The sequence below is a fragment of the Lutra lutra genome, chromosome 14 (assembly GCF_902655055.1).
Source record: "Lutra lutra chromosome 14, mLutLut1.2, whole genome shotgun sequence".
Taxonomy (NCBI): Eukaryota; Metazoa; Chordata; class Mammalia; order Carnivora; family Mustelidae; genus Lutra; species Lutra lutra.
Genome location: NC_062291.1, coordinates 71,435,381 through 71,451,780, shown reverse-complemented (window position 1 = coordinate 71,451,780; position 16,400 = coordinate 71,435,381). Strand labels below are relative to the sequence as shown.

Sequence of the window (16,400 nt, the reverse complement as noted above, 5' to 3'; positions counted from 1 at the left end):
AACTCTTATGACTCACTAATAAAAAAGAAAATGAACACAATTACAAAATGGGAAAAGGATCTGAGTAGACATTTCTCTAAAGCAAATATGCAAATAGCCAATACGCACACGACAAGATCAACAGTCACCCGGGAAATGCAAATCCAAACCACAGTGAGATACCACTTCATACTCAAGAATATAGCTTGAAACAAAAAAGTCAGATAACAGAAGGTATTGGTGAGGATATGGAGAAACCAAACCTTCATATGCTGTCGTAGGGATATAAAATGGTACAGCAGCTTTGGAAAACAGTTTGGCGGGTCCTGGAAATGTTAAAACTGGAATTACCCTCTGACTCAGCATTCTGCTCCCAGGTTCGTGCCCAGGAAAAATGAAAACATAGGTGCGCACAAAGACCTGTATGTGAACGTCCACAGTCTCATTACTCACAATAGCCCAAATGTGGAAAAAACCCCAATGCCCATCAATGGATGACCGGATAAACAAAATGATATTTGGCCATAAAAAAGAATGACCTATGGACACAGGCTACAGCATGGATGAAGCTCGAAAACATGGTGAGTGAGAAGCCAGCCACAAAATACCATCTATGATTCCATCTCTGGGAAATGTCCAGAAGAGTCCACAGAGAAAGAAGGTCAGTGGTTGCTTGGGGCTGGGGAACGGTGACATTGGGGAGCAATGGCTAAACGTTTAAGGGGCCCCTTATGAGGTGATACAATCACCCTGATGGGTGCGCGCATCCGTTAACGTACAAAAAGCCCGCTGAATTATACAGTTTCAATGGGCGAACCATAGGGGATATGAATTATATCTGAAGAAATGCCCTGAAACGACCCACAACACGACTGAGCCTTAGGGGCAGCTCAGCTCCTTTGCTGTGTAGCAGCCGAATCCTGCTGCCCTGTCCCCAGTCCCTTCCGGGCTCCGAGGGTCTTCCCCACTGGGGCAGGTGTGCTGCTCGTTTCAAAAGTACCTTCTCTATTCATCCTTTGATGACGGAGAGAAGGAGCTATGTGCTCCTAGCCAGGATGATGTTAAGTGATGGGTACAGGTTACTTCATTTAATTCTTATAACCGCTCCCCATGACAGGTACCATTCCTATCTCCACTTAAACACGGGGAAACTGAAGGAGTTTAGGGAACCTGTCCAAAGTCACACAGCTAGTTAGTGGCAGCTCCTGGATTTGACCTTGGGTGCATCTGACTCCAGAATTGGGCACATGGGGGCCTTAGTTATGTATGAACATGAAGCATTGCCCTGGTGGGGGAGGGGTAGGATGTAGGGGGCAGTGTACACTCACGGAAACCTCCTCTTCCCCTAGCAGCCTGGGGAATCTTGAAGGCCTCTCCATTCTGACCTGCCCAGAGTGTTCCCTGGGAGAGCCAGAAGCTTCTTTAGAGAGGAGTTAGAGTCTCCTTTTGAGAGAAGTCCTACCACCCTGTTTATTTCTAAAAGTTATTTAAAACTGGAGGGGGTTCGTTTTCCCCCCCGAAGCCATTGTGGCTGACACTTTGAACCCATCTTTACACGTATTTGTTTTTGAAAACCAGTTTGTTTGTGGTTAGGAAAAAAACATACTCATTGGATTTTAAGAAGTTATTTCTGTAAACATGTGGCAGAAGTAGGATGCTATGAGATTTAACAATGGAATTAATTTTCTTTTTAAAAAACATTTGGAGTTAATTACTCCTGTTCATGAGGCTGCGTCTTTTAGCCAAATTTTTGGTTTCATGTCAACCCAGAAGACTCACTATAGAAGTTTACACTTTGATGCAGTGTGCCCACCTCTGCCGTTGACTTACGGGGTGATTGTAGGCCAGTCGCTTGCCTCTCTGGGTGCTAGCACCCGGCAGGAGTCCAGTCACTGTGAGTATCACTGTCAGACACGTAACACGAGTGGGCTGGATCAGATCAGAGGTTGCCAGCTGGCAGCCTGTGGCGAGATCCCACCTGCCAGATGTGTTGGTTTGGCCTGCTCAGTTTTTAATTGAAAAAAAAAAAAAAAATTTTTTTTTTTTCCTTGCCAATATTTACTAACAGGGACATTTATAATCTAGAATTCAGGCATTCTGGAAAATTCAGAAGATGGGCCTCAGTGGGCCCACTCTGCCCCACTGTAGCTGTGGAATGGACCCCAAGAAGGCTTTTCGGTGGGGTACCTACTCTCCAGTTTTCTTCATCACCCTCTGGCTTGTTTTACTCACCTGGGATCCCCACCCGGTCCCTATGGGAACTGCATATGACCCCTCTGAACTGGATCCTTCCTCTGGTTCCTACCTGCTCTCACAGGCTATGCTCTAAGCTTGGTAGCGCTCCAACAGGAAGGTAAAAACGAGGTGAGACACCAGGACCTTGCTGTATGCTTTTCTAAATCCATGCAGAGCAATGGGGTGCAGAGATGGGTGGCCACAGCACGAGACAACGTGACTACCATGTTGACATCACAGTCACAGCAGAACCTTCCGAGACACCTGGAGGGTTCAGGTCTCACCACCACCCTCCGCTGCCCAGGACCTCCAGCTCCCTGATGGGCGCACATCCAGGTACAAACTGGGAGGCTGCTGTTGGCAAGTCTAGCTCCCTCACGAGGAGAAGACAGGGAAATTCCATGGTTTCATCTAACATTCCAAATGGACTTGGATTCCAAGTCAACTCATTTCCCTCCTTATGAGAACTGGAGGCAAACAGATCCTGCAAGGTAACTGACAAAGCCATCCCCAACACCAGCAGAAGAAGCGCGGGGTCCTTCCACGCACACAAAGGCCTCGCTTCCCAGCTGCCTCATCGCGAGGCTGTTGGCATGGTCGCACCCTGCCGGACACCGGCGAGGCCTGTGTTCTCTATTCTCAAGTCAGCAGGTCTGCGGGGGAGGGGGAGGGAGGGGCTGGTCTGGATTTTCGTCTGACTGGTGGATATAATTAACTGCAAATCTCAGCTCTCTCTACTTCACACAGAAATTATTTGGAGCGTGCATGTTATTTCTGTTTTCTGGCCCTCCCAGTTTTTCTTTTAAGAAATGAGTAATTGTCAGTCCTACAAGGCCAGAATTACTTCCTAATGTGATTTTTTTTAACTTCTTAGTTTGAAATAACTCCAAACTTAACAGGAAAGTTGCAAGAACAATAAAATGAGCTCCTATGAGCTTCGCCAAGATTTACTGATGGTTATTATCTTGCCTCAGAAGATTTCCCATTCTCTCTCTCTCTGCATAAATGCGTATTTCGTTGGGGACCGGTGGAGAGTCGTTGCAGACACCATGCCCCTTTGTATTACCAGACACATCTACCCACATCGGGAAATCTAACAGCGGTCTAATACGAGCACGGAATCACAGGTTGTATTCTAATCCTGCCACCTGTCCCCATAATGTCCTTTATGGCTCCCCTACCACCCTCGGCCCCTGCTCCAGGACTCAGTCTAGGGTCACACACTGCCTTTAAGCTGTCTAGTTTTCAGGTCCCTTTGATCTCCTTTAATCTGAAATCCTAAATGTGGTTTTAAAGATGTTTTCTCTGTGGTACCCCAGAACCAGAGCACACAGAGGTAGCGGTGGAAACGTGCAGGAAAAGGAAACAACCTCCCGAAAGTAAGGGTAAACTGGTCAGTGGGGGGGACACCAAATGTTCCTTGGGCTTCAGCAGTTTCTCTCAGAGCTGCATTATAGGCTTTGAGGGGACAAGGCCGACTTGTGGAGTTCAGACTCTTCCATTCTGGTCTTGTGCTTTCCTCCAGAGACAACTGCCATGTCCTGCTCTAATGGCCCTCGAGCTTCTCCAGAAAGAGCTCTGTGGAGCCTAATTACATTGCCGGGGTGGTGGAGGTCCTCCCCTCCCCCCTTTGTTTCACAGAGCACCTAAATCATGCCATTATACCACAACAGTGGATTCTCACACTCGTCAGGCAATTTGTTTTAATTATGTAAATCACTTCATTCTCTTTTCAAATATCAGCAGGGAGCAGCAAGCAGCTTCAGGTCAAAATAGAATGCGGAATAGGAGAGAGGGGCCAACAACGGAGGCCTGGCTTGGTTCTGGTGGTCACCTGTCATGTGGTGGGGGGGGCAGGGGGCAAGTGGGGCGCCGAAGTCCCAGAGAAGGTATCAAGGGGGAAGTAGTGGGGAGTCCCCTTTCGGTGACAAAAGTACCCCACAGCACATGCCACAAAGCATGGTGAGGCACTGTATCTGCGCCTCTGGGGGGAGAGCAGGACCCCAATAGGCACATGTCCTTGTCCTACCGCCCACCCTGCAGCTACCCCACGCGTGAACCACTGAGCCAGGTTCAGTAAAAAAAGAACCAGGAGTCACCCAAACACCAGCGAGTCACCCTTTCCACAGTACCTAGTGAGAAGACTGGTCCAGGGAAGGGGTTGAGTGCCTAGAACATTCTGGGTTTTATTTTATTTTTTTAAGATTTTATTTATTTATTTGACAGAGATCACAAGTAGGCAGAGAGGCAGGCAGAGAGAGAGAGGAGGAAGCAGGCTCCCTGCTGTGCAGAGAGCCCGATTCGGGGCTTGACCCCAGGACCCTGGGATCATGACCTGAGTTGAAGGCAGAGGCTCAACCCACTGAGCCACCCAGGCGCCCTGAACATTCTGGGTTTTATACCATCAAACCATGTCTCGTATGGAGTTGGTGTTTTAAATAAGTACGTTAAATGTTCCTCCTTGATCTTTGAACAATTTTTAAAATTAGTCTTTTTCCACCATAGCTAAGAAACTTGGAAGAACACAGAGAACCAGAGGAAAGGAAGGCAGGGAGGGTGGGACACAGGCAGGCAGGCAGGCGCGCAGGGCGGCAGGCTCCTTTAGCTGACCACCTTGAAACCGACGGGTTTAAGGTTAGATGGTATTCGTTCCCATTGTTCCAGCACACTGCACACTGTTGTTACTAGTTCATGCCTCCCTGTTCTCAGGATCAAGACAAACCTATCTGTTTAACACACTAGAATGGTCTCTCTACTATGCTTTTAATCTGACAGGTTGTCCTTCATACTCAGCAGGGAATAGCACTTACGTCCTTTTAGGCAGTCAGGGTCTGCTGCCCCGAGGGGAAGAAGGGACTTGGAAGGCAGGAGAGCCAAATGGTTAAGAGTAAGGGTTCTGTGGTCAGAGCATCCAGATTAAAATTCCCAAATCACGTCTTATCTGGGTCTTGGCTTCATCATCTGGAGCAGGACACAGTAAAAGTTCTTATCCCAGAGGTTGGGGTGAGAATTAAAATGAGACGACTGGCATCGCGGGTTTAGCACAGTGCCTGGCACACAGGAACGGCACCTACTGGTGGGTACCACTATTGTTTTTACAACACGGTTTGCAACCTCAGTTTTAAGCCGAAGGTGAAGAAGCTGACAGATTCCCCTTCTGAAAAATAAAAGTTCATATGGCAAAGAAATTCGTCGCTTAGAAGCTCGGTTTGGAAGGCCATGTAATCCATATGGAGCAAGATTTAAAGAACTAACCCCTGAATGCAACACTGCTCCTTCTTTTTCACTGAACCACAACTCGAGAGAATCTCGTCCCATTGCCTTTTCCTCTCTGTGGCTTCGAAAAAGAAATCCCTGGCTTCCATCTCCTTCCATCCAAGCCAGTCTCACAGCATCTTAAAGTACTTCTACCTACTTAGAACATCTATAAACCTTACGTCTCTTTCTCCCAAAGGAAAAGGTCAATGAAGAAGCCACAGGATGTGTGATGAAGAAGCCACCACTGTCCCTCTCCCTTATGACAGCAGTCACGGGAGAGGAGAAGTTGGGGCACTTTTTGTTAATCCGAAGCAGCTGCTTTTCTCCCTTCCTTGAAGGGCATGAGCACTTTCTTCTTTCTGATGGGAATCTGGGTCCTGGTTTTCCTCCTGACTTAATTCAAATGCAGCGGTTTCCTCTTCAGGTGAGGCTGCCTGGAGCAACCAGCAGGTAAGAATCAGATGCTGACTGCTTCCAGAAACAGCCCATTTCTAGCCAGTCTGTCTACGATTGTATTTGAACCTAAGTTTATAAACCAGCTCTTAACGGAATTTAGTAAGGCTTATAACCAGAAATGTCATGTAACTCTGTCATAATAATGTTTATCTTTGAAAGCACCAGCTTTTCATTATTTATGTATTGTTTACACACATGGTATGTTGCTCAGAGTCAATTTTTAACTTCAATTTTTGTTGCTTTCTGCAAAACAGCTCTATTGCCTAAGGCTTCCTTTCATGCTTCACCTTACTTGTAGTATGTTAACATTCGCTAACATGTCCTACTACAGCTCTGTGGTCTGACCCTGGCTACCAGCACCCCCTCAGCACCTACTCCTCCTCTCTTCCTTCTCGTGCCTCTCCGGACACGTGGCCTCACCTCCCTTGCTCTCCGCATACTCTCACCACCACCGGACTCTGGCATAAGCTAGTCTGCAAGGACAGGAGCGTCTAGGTAATGCCTTTACATCTCAGCTCAAGCACTCCTTCTTCAGGAAACCTGCCTCAGGTGCCTCCCTGTTCAGGAGAAATCTCTAGACAGGAGGTTCTCCATATGTGACCTCCGGACCAGTGTTATCGGCACCACTTGGGGGTCTTGTTAGAAATGCAGATTCTCAGGCTCACCTCAGACCTACTGAATCAGAAACTCTGGGGTTAAGGCCCAGTGATCTGTGCTTTTATTCCAAGCCCTCTAGGCGATACAGATGCCTAAAAGAATTTGAGAATGACTTGCCCACAGAGTTCTGTTGCACTATGACGCTCTCCTTCAAGGCATCCATGACAATCACACTCTCATATCTGGGTGATTACTTAGCTAACGTCTATTCCCCCAGTGAACTCAGGGCAGGCACTGTGTCTTTCTTGCCCACCCTTGTGTCCCCGGCACCAAGCAGTGCTCAGCAAGTATTTTTCAATCAGCAAAAAACTACGCAGACATAACCTTTAAAAGGACAAATATTCTAATACAAGACATGGGTTAATGACCTAAACAGGTGCTTTTAAAAAGAAGCAACCGAAGTGGCAAGTATTTTTAACATGCTCGATCTCAACTAGTAAATGGAGAAACTGGTAGAGCAATGAGACATCATTGCCCCCCATACCTACCAGGCTAGTGAAGGTGAAAGGGAATCATGACACCAGCCAGGACAGGGGAGGAATCGTTGTTGCAGGAATGGCTACGTGTGTTGCTCTTCTCGACCACAGTTTGGCATCATTCTGAAAACTCAAAAAGAGCCAACAACGCCACCCTTAGTGGTGAACTCTACAGAGGTATTAGAACAGGTGCGCACAGGTACATGGCGGCACTGGAGTGTAAGCCCACAGTAAGGGGCTTTAAGTTTGAAATCATGCAAATGTTCCTTAGTAGGCGTCTGTATGAGCAGACTGTGGTGCACTCAAAACTCCGAAGGCCGTGCCACTGGTAAAAAGGATGATGCTGAGATGAATTAGTGGATGGAGAGCAAAGATCGTAACACTTAGTAAAATGAAAAAAGCTCACTTAATTAAAAATTGGTATCTATGTATGTGTGTATCCCAAGAAAAATGTCTAGACATAGATTTAGCAGAAGGTTTTCAAAAAGTGTGATGAGAAGGGATTTTTATTTTCTTCGCAGTCTTCCTATAATTTTCTAATGTTTTAAATCCATTCCTCTGTGTAATATAAAAACTTAGAATGTTTTAAACACTGAATTCAGCTTAAGTAAATACTATTAGGAAGGTAAAGCAGTTTTGTAGAAACAGAACCAACTAGGTCTTTCTCAAAAGAGGACTCTTGCTTTATTCACTGTTTCGGATCAGCCATGCCACAAGACTTCTCCATTGCTACAGACAGTCAAGACTTGTGTAAGGTGGTGACGTTGACCGACACATCAGGTATGAGAGGCACTGCTTGGCATTCAGTAGCTGGTCACTGACAGCGCGCATGCACATGGAGTCTAAGAATTTCTGGTACAGAAGAGGAAAAATCCCTAACCTTGGCTGGGAATTCCTGAGGGTGTCCTATCCCGGAGGGTGAGCACCCAGCCCCAGCCCAGCATGCTGGGCATCAGGCTCTCAGGAAGCCGTAAAGAACTCCCAGGAATGCCGGAGACATTACTGGCAGACATAGCTGCAGCGTTTACAAATCTTTCCTTCCATCTTCCCCTTTTTCTCTCCCTCAAACCATACACATCCTTTTTCTTTTCTTTTCTTCTTAAAGATTTTACCGATTTATTTGAGAGAGAGGCAGCAAGTGAGTGGAAGGGAGAGGGACAGAGAATTGAAGCAGCCTCCACACTGGATGCAGAGCCCAATGAGGCGCTTGATCCCACGACCCTGAGAGCATGACTTGAGCTGAAACCAAGGGTCGGACACTCAACTGACGGAGCCACCCAGGTGTCCCAAACCCCGAACACATTCATGGCATGCTGTCTCTCGGAAAGGGTGCTAGAGCATGAACCAAACGAATTAACTGTGAAACAGTTGTACAAGCCGCTGTGCAGGTGTCTGATCGGCACCCAGTTCATTACATGTTCTTGGTATCATAGGACAGTAGGCGGCACAAAAGGGAGGCTGGAGGTCAAAGGCAGAAACTCAATCTTCTTGTAGCATATTTTAATAAAACAACACCTGACAGCTGTATTGAGAGGTTTCAGTATTAAATAGGTTCTAAACAAAGAAAACTTAACGTAATATCCCCAAACTCTGAAACACAGGCAGTAAAGTCCCATCATCAGTGAAGCAGGGTCCTAACCGCCACCAGAACATGAAATTCACTTCTCAGAGCTACAGAGCGGAGCGACACTGCTCTTAGTACAAAGGTGCAGGAAAAGTAGCAAGAACTCAACTGGACCCATCACCGTACCGCAGGTGGAGTGCGTATAATTAAGCTTGGACGTGAGACTTGTTGCAAAGGCCAGTAGGATATATCAAGTCGGTCGGGAGGCCACATGCTCAGCCATTCATTCCCTACTAACCAAAGTGGCACCGCTCACAGGGTTTGGAGCCCAGTGCCAAGTGGCAGGCACTGTCTGGATACAGAGTTTTCAGTGCCTTAGGGCAGGGGTGGAGGCTGTGCAGAATGTCACCCAGTTGTGACTCAATTCTTTTTTTACAACTAGCCTTCCCCCAGATCTGCCGGTTGCACGGAACTGGGTGAGTGTCTTGATCCATTTTACAAGGGTGAGACGTGGTCCTGAAACTTCAAGGCCACTGCTGTCCCGGCTCGGCCCTTCCTCAATTCTGGGAGCAGCCAGCAGTGAAAAGAAGCCCCGTTTTTCAAGTCAAAACGTTCATTTTCAGCCAGTGATAGCCTCATACTCATCAACTCTTCTCCAAGTAGATATTAATGAGAAGTTCATATGTTGGGAACTAATGATTGCATATCCTTTGCATAATTACAATGACCCGGAGTGCTTTCAAAATGCTAAATTAGCTGACTAAAATTAGTCCTGTTCAAGTTAAAAATCCTAATTCACATCTCCTGCCCAAATAAGCTTGCAGAACCTAACTGTATTTAAAGATGGATTTAGAGAGCTCAAAAGCACTCAGTGCTTATTTCGGGGCCAAAGTCATTTCAAATTCACTTTAAGAAGCCTTCCCTGTGGCTCCCATTCCAATCTGGAGGAACCTCTCTTTGTCTTCCTGTTTCTGGATTGTTATCTGCTTTCCTGCCTCAGAAAATTTAAAAAAAGCTCACAGTCTAGTTTTGTCTAACTTCACTCCTGATTTCACTTTCTTGTTCTTTTATTTTTCCTGCCTCTAGCACTGACACCTTTCGGCCATGGCAGTGCACCTGGAACACCGGCTGCAGCGTGATGGGCCCACGCGTGCCCTGGGGACGCAGCACGGACAGTGTGCCCCCAGCCCCCAGAGTACCCGTGGTCGGCTACTGTCTCGCTAAAGTCACCTCACCCAGCCAGCACCAAAGCTTTCCAATCCATTTTACTTATAAGAGGATTTATTGGCTTTTTTAAAAATAATTTTATCATTTTTAAAGATTTTATTTATTTGACAGAGAGAGAGAGAGAGCGCGTACAAGTAGGCAGAGCAACAGAAGACGGGGAGGGAGAAGCAGGCTCCCCGCCGAGCAGAGAGCCTGATGCGGGGCTCCATCCCAGGACCCTGGGATCATGACCTGAGCCGAAGGCAGATGCTTAACCGACTGAGCCACCCAGGCGCCCCTACAAGAGACTTTAAATAACATCTAGTAAGTCAACCTATAATGTACCTAGTGCAACAGCTGTCAAAGAACAGCTGTTTAACTTTCTGGGGGAGGAAGGCAGGAGCAAGCATAATACTGTACGGGGTGGGGGGTGCCTGGGTGGCTCAGTGGTTAAGCCTTGCTTTCGGTTCTGGCATGATCCCAGGGTACTGGGATCGAGCCCCACTTTGGGCTCCCTGCTGAGCAGGGAGTCTGCTTCTCCCTCTCCCACTCCCCCCTGCTTGTGTTCCTGCTCTCGCTGTCTCTCTCTCTCTGTCAAATAAAAAAGATCTTAAAAAAAAAATACTGTACAGGGCTGGATTAACTCAATTCATTACAGAAAGAATTTCTTGAGATCACAGAGTAGATACCCAGAAAATGAAGCAAGATAGTTTCTTATAGCAGGAACGAAATTGTTACATGTGTACAGATATACACATATAGAGAGCTACATATGTCCATCGAAAAGATTTAATTTACATTCATATATATATACATATACATATACATATATATATATATGGAGCGAGAGAAGGAAGAGAAAGAGAAGGAGGGAGGGAGGGAGAGAGAGGCCAGCCATCAATGGTAATAAATACAGCAACAAAATCAACAATTTCAAGACTCAATTGTGTAGGATCGGACTTATTTTTCTAGCTTTAGGATTAGAACTGGATTTCAACCTAGAGGTAACACATTGCATTGACATTAAGAATAATGTCAGGCTGTGTAAATATTTTTTTAAAAGAATACACGGCATTATTAGCCAGAGTAAGACATAACTGTTATGTTTAAGGAAAGAAAGCCTTTATTTGTTCCCTACACAATCATAACTCAATCAACCAAACAAGGTTCCCCCCGCCCCCACCTCAAACCACCATTATAATGGCAGTTCTGTGTAAGCTCCTTGTTTGTACAAAAGCCTGATGATATAGTCTTGAGGGGTAATCCTAAAGCTGTTAGAGCAAAATTAAAACAAATCTTACCAGTAGATCTGGGTTTTAAAAACACAGCTCTGTTTAAGAGGGCCATGCTGATTATACCAGAAGATAAGCTCCACACAATCTAAGGGTGATCACTTGAGCAAACATGGCCATGGCATTGTAATTTTCTGGTTTTTCATCCTACAGAAGAGCAAAGATCTCACAATCACTTTGTTAAAAAAAAAAAAAAGATTTCTCAAGACTTGCAGTCATGGCATACATGAGCCTAAGTACGAAGTTGACTTTATCTTTTTCTTGAACTTTAAAAAGAAAAAAAAAAAACTTAATGCTCCCATGTAAAATTGGGTCACCTATCACTAAAATAGAGCCGGACTGACAAGGAAGGACATTCTCTCCTATATCTGCATTCTTAAATCAAATAGGAACTTAATCACTATTATGGATCAACAAACCTCTGGATTGTTTCCAACTTCTTGGTTTTTCTTAAAATCGCCTATCTGTCCTCACTCCAACTCCTACATCTCAGCAGTCAACACACCACAAGTATTCTGCATTGTGATGGTCTCAGCACTGCCTTTTGAAATTTTATTTTATTTTTTTATTTTTATTATTTTTTTAAGATTTTATTTATTTGACAGACAGAGATCACAAGTAGGTAGAGAGGCAGGCAGAGAGAGAGAGAGAGAAGGGGAAGCAGGCTCTCCGCTCAGCAGAGAGCCCGATGTGGGACTTGATCCCAGGACCCTGGGATCATGACCTGAGCCGAAGGCAGAGGCTTTAACCCACTGAGCCACCCAGGCACGCCGCCTTTTGAAATTTTAGATAGAACTATTTAAACCTGCAAAGCACTTGGGGGCAGGGGGTTGCCTGGATGGCACAGTTAAGCATCTGACTCTTGGCTTCTGTTCACGTCATGATCTCAGGGTCTTGGGATCCCTGTGTTGGGCTGTGCTCAGCAGGGAGTCTGCTTGAGATTCTCTCTCTCTATCTGCCCTTCCCCCTACTCACATGTGCACACTCTCTCTAAAATAAATAAATCTTAAACAAACAAACTGCAGAGCATTTATTCCTCCCTCCCTAGATTCTATTTCTCCATCTGGACTTTCTGCCTATTTTTCCTAGTTTATAGCTTCACGAATCCCTCTTCTTTATTTCTTTCTTCCTCTTTTCAACCCTGCCTTCGAAGGCTCCAGTAATCCTCATGCTACTTTCCACATCCCACCTCTCAGAAGTGTATTTGTGTTTGCTTTGCTCGAGTACAGCAACCACAATCACGAAGCACTATGAGAAGACCAAGAGTAGGGTAGACCCTGGGAATGCCACCAAATCTTCCGCCCAGGACAGTCCTGGGGTTGGAACAGTGAGGAAAGGCCGGGGTGGGCATTGGTGGCAACGGCAGCTTGGGGGTAGGGGGGCATGGGGACAGGTGGGAGCTTCCGTGAGAGTGGAAAAGCATGAAGTTCCTTTGAATCTGTTTCTTGAACCAATAAAACAAAGTTCCTTCATACTTTGTGTAGGTGTTATGGTTGCCTGGGACGATGCCCTGAATTCAAATGGCTCTTTGCAAGCTCAAGACGAGAAAAGGAGCCTTTTTGAGAAGTGTTTTGCCGTTGAACAGTGTCCGTTGTCTGTTTCCAACAAAAATACTTTCTAACACAGTGTCACTAAATGTTGGTTCAGCAGAGCATGTGAACGAACTTAATACACTAGGGAAAATAAGAAATGGATTTTATTAAGTTTATTAGCAGCTAAAAACACGATACTTCAACAGTGGGAGGAAAGCGATCCACCCACACAATTTGAGAGGAATGAACATTTGGCTTTAACTACAGCTAATATGTGAAACCTAAAACTCAGTTTTCCATCTAAAGACCTTTGGGGTCCATTTTTACACTACCTTGATCAAACCAGGAATTAAAGTTCAAGCCGGCTCCCCCAGTCCTGGAGGGCACTGGTGTTTCTCCAGTCACACCTCTTCACGTCAGCATTTCCTCAGGCTTATCTTTCCCTCCCACCTTAGCTTAACTTGGCTCCCCACCAAGGATGCATTTCCACCAATCAGCTGCCGCACCTCCCCTCTCGTTCCAGGAGGCCTAGGGAAGCAGAGTAGGCACCAGCGGAAGGCATGGCAGGGGTCACAGCAGGAGCCTTTCGGGGTCACTGAGCTCTGAGGCCACTTTGCAAAACTGAGTCCAGCCAAGACAAAAAGCTAAGGAGGGAGGCCTACTTGCTGCTCGCATTTTAAAGCAGAATCGTGCATGCGGATGGTAAGAGCTCCCAGAGAGCCTGGGAAACTGGTCGTGGGCTGGGTTCAGTGCCTCAGTCTTATGCCTTCATCTAATCCTCACAAACCCTCTTGGAGGGACAGTCCTATCACCTCTTCCTTTTATAGGTGAGGAAACAGGCTCAGCGAGCAAACCGACTTGCCCAAGGCCACACCGTGGTGACCGGCGGGGCCCGGGTCTGCCCCGAGCCCTTGAGCTTGACCGCTGTGTGCCCAGCATCACCGACTGCAGCCTGCCTGAGCTTGTGGGTCTTTGGACCATGGACTCTCCTGTACGGGACTCACCTTGAGGACTGTTTTCAAAATTCAGGTTCCTGGACCCCACCCCACAGGTTTCAATTTAGCGGGTCTAACCTGCAGCCGAGGTGATTCGGAAGCACGGAAATGTTTGTGGATTACTGAGAGACAGGTGTTGTGTAGACGTGGGTCACGGAGGCTGCCAGGGCAGAGCTGACGGAAAAAAGAGCTTCCCCTTACAGATGCTCAGGAGAAAATTCAAGCTGGGGTTTTGAGACAATCAGCACAAGACTCTAAAAAACAGGACCACCCCATCTTTTCTATGAGCCTTCCTGCTGTGCTAAGCCCCAGGGAGTTCCTTGTTCTCCAGATTAAACCAGTGTGGGTCCCCTACTTTGTACTGTGTAGCTTTCCTTTCTCTTACAGGTGGTTACTGCATGAACGCTATTTGCACATGACTGCGGGCATATGAAAGGTGACATTTCTTACATACAAAGATGCTCAGGGCACTATTATTTATGATGGTGAAAACCTGTAAAGAAGCGAGATGTCCAGCAGCAGAAGATTAGTTAAAACGTGCAGACATTTTAAACAACGCTTCGAAGCATATTTAACGGTATGGAAAATGTTCGAGCGGAAAAAACATAAATTAATTCTATTTACATAATTTTGTAAAAAAAAAAAAAACCAACAAAATACAATCAAAATATTGGAGGCAAATCTACATATCCGAGTGGGTATGGCTGGGTGGGCAGACTACAGCTGATTTTCATTTTCTTTTTATAATATTCTGTGTGTGACTAATTTTCATCAAGAAACATTGTTTTCATATTGAAAATGCTGTTAAAAAACAACAGCAGCGAAGAGAGCGAAAAAGTGAACGCGAAAGAGAGACCCTGCTTTTCCTTAAGGAGCTTCAGATGCATTGTGGAATGGAGCAAGTTGTGTATGGAGTAGTTCCCCCGGCCCGGTGCTCCCCCGGTATCTTCCGCTTCCCCTCCCAGCGCCGGTCCGGGTGCAGCCCAGTCTCGCGGACTGCCTGCCTGCCTGCCTCTCCGCTTGATGGTGAGGAAGGGGGCCGCGTCCTCTTTGGTCACCCACATACCCACAGCTGCTAGCAGAGCACCCACACGTGGCTGCCTCTCGATCCCTACATTTTGGCATCACGAACGAAACGCCCGGGTCTCACCTCCCCACCTCGGCTAACGGCGCCTAGAGGGCAGGGCTCACAGGGCTCACGTCCTATATACTATTTCTGGATCTGCCCCCAAGGCCAGCGGGGGGCATCTAGTAGGTGCTTAATAAAGACCTGCTTGTCTGATGGGGACTGTCTGAAAAGGAAGCCCGCCCGCTGAGCAGAGCCAGGCCCCTGGAAGCCTCTTCCAGAGCTCAGGCGCCACTCCAGGGCGAGTGGAAGCCAGCCCGCCCGACAAGAGCCGCGTGGGACTCAATAGCTCATTTTGTCTGCCGGGTGGAGCCCAGCGGACGAGGTAGCCCCGGATCTTTATCTGCTGAAGCCGTCCTGCCTCAACACACTGCTCCACCCTACCCCTTTTGGAAAAGATTGATAAGCATAATGATGATGTTTTAATGAGCTTAATTGCACATTCCTCTGTCCTCGCAGCGTTGCCAACCAGCTACTTCAACAACCAGTTTACTTGTAATAACTTTCCCCCTTTCTCTGCGCCAGGGAGCGTCATTATTCTTGCGATAATCCTGTAGTTCGGCTCGGCTCTCTCTCTCTCTTCTCTCCCTCCCCTTCCTCTCACTTTTTCTTGCTGCTTTTCCCCTTTCTGGGAACTACTCGAAATGGGTATCTTTGAAAGGGGGGTGGCGGGCTGCTCCGGGTTCAGTGCTGAGCGAGAGCGCGTTCATCAAAGGGGCCCTTGTGCGCATGCTCTGGCCGCGAGCCAATCAGATCATCTCCGTGTCTGTCTCTGAAGCCGAGCTGACCCTGGTATGCGAGTCAAGTCCGAGTCTGTAGACAGGCTGACTGCGATCCTAGGCCGACCTGTCTTAGCGGACTGAAAAAATGCTGAAGGGAAAATTACCTGTTTGGCTCCAGACGGAATTAACATTTTTTAAATATATACACACAAGTATGTTTATTATTTTTTGTTTAAAAGCGTTTGCCTATCTAATATATTCATTAACGTTATCTGGTCAGTGCTTGAAACATTTTGAAATATGTGCAAATGCAATAAGGCTACAAGGCCTGGAGGCAAAATAAGATGAATTTTCCAATTAAGTGACAGAAAAACTGTTTGGGGATGAACGGACGGCGGTGCTGTAATCTGTTTATGGGCGCTGCTCTGTGCAGGGAACGTTAGGTCCACCTGCAGACCCCAGTGGGGTAGGAGGGCCTGGATCACGAGCACTGCGGCCCCTGCACTCCCCGTCTTTGAACTGCACTCCACCTCGAATCAAGGACTGAGGGCAGCGGGTGCGGCCCAAGCCTTGGCAGACTTTAGCCCCTTCTAGAATCAGCGTGGGGTTCTGCGCACCGGCCGGGAGTCCACTCTTCCCAACAGACATCTTCCTGTTGCAGGTGCTAAAGAAATGGTGTCGAATTTTAAGTAAACTTATCTTCTGTGCAAAGTCCCTGAAACTCTGGCCTTCTCTGAACCCCTCGCAGATCATCTTGTGAACACGTTTTTGACATTTCTGGACAATTTCAGAAAAAGGTCATAATTGAGAAATATATTTCATAGTTGCTATTTGAGAAAAAGTACTGACCCATTTCCTCCTTCCTGGATTCATTCTAGAACGCTGCTTTCTTCTTCCTCTGA

The 16,400-nt window shown here is 46.8% G+C and overlaps 1 protein-coding gene across 11 annotated transcripts in view; it reads right to left on the bottom strand.

Annotated features, from left to right (window-relative positions):
- VTI1A (vesicle transport through interaction with t-SNAREs 1A) overlaps positions 1-16,400 on the bottom strand; it is a 365,858-nt gene that overhangs the window by 53,638 nt on the left and 295,820 nt on the right. The window contains exon 9 of one of the 11 annotated variants that reach the window (XM_047702434.1): positions 11,169-11,270. The exons of the other annotated variants lie outside the window; for them this stretch is intronic. Coding sequence (XP_047558390.1) covers positions 11,222-11,270 — 49 coding nt within the window. The 3' untranslated portion in view covers positions 11,169-11,221. Of the gene's footprint in view, positions 1-11,168; positions 11,271-16,400 lie in introns of those variants that run through there. 11 annotated transcript variants of the gene reach the window in all.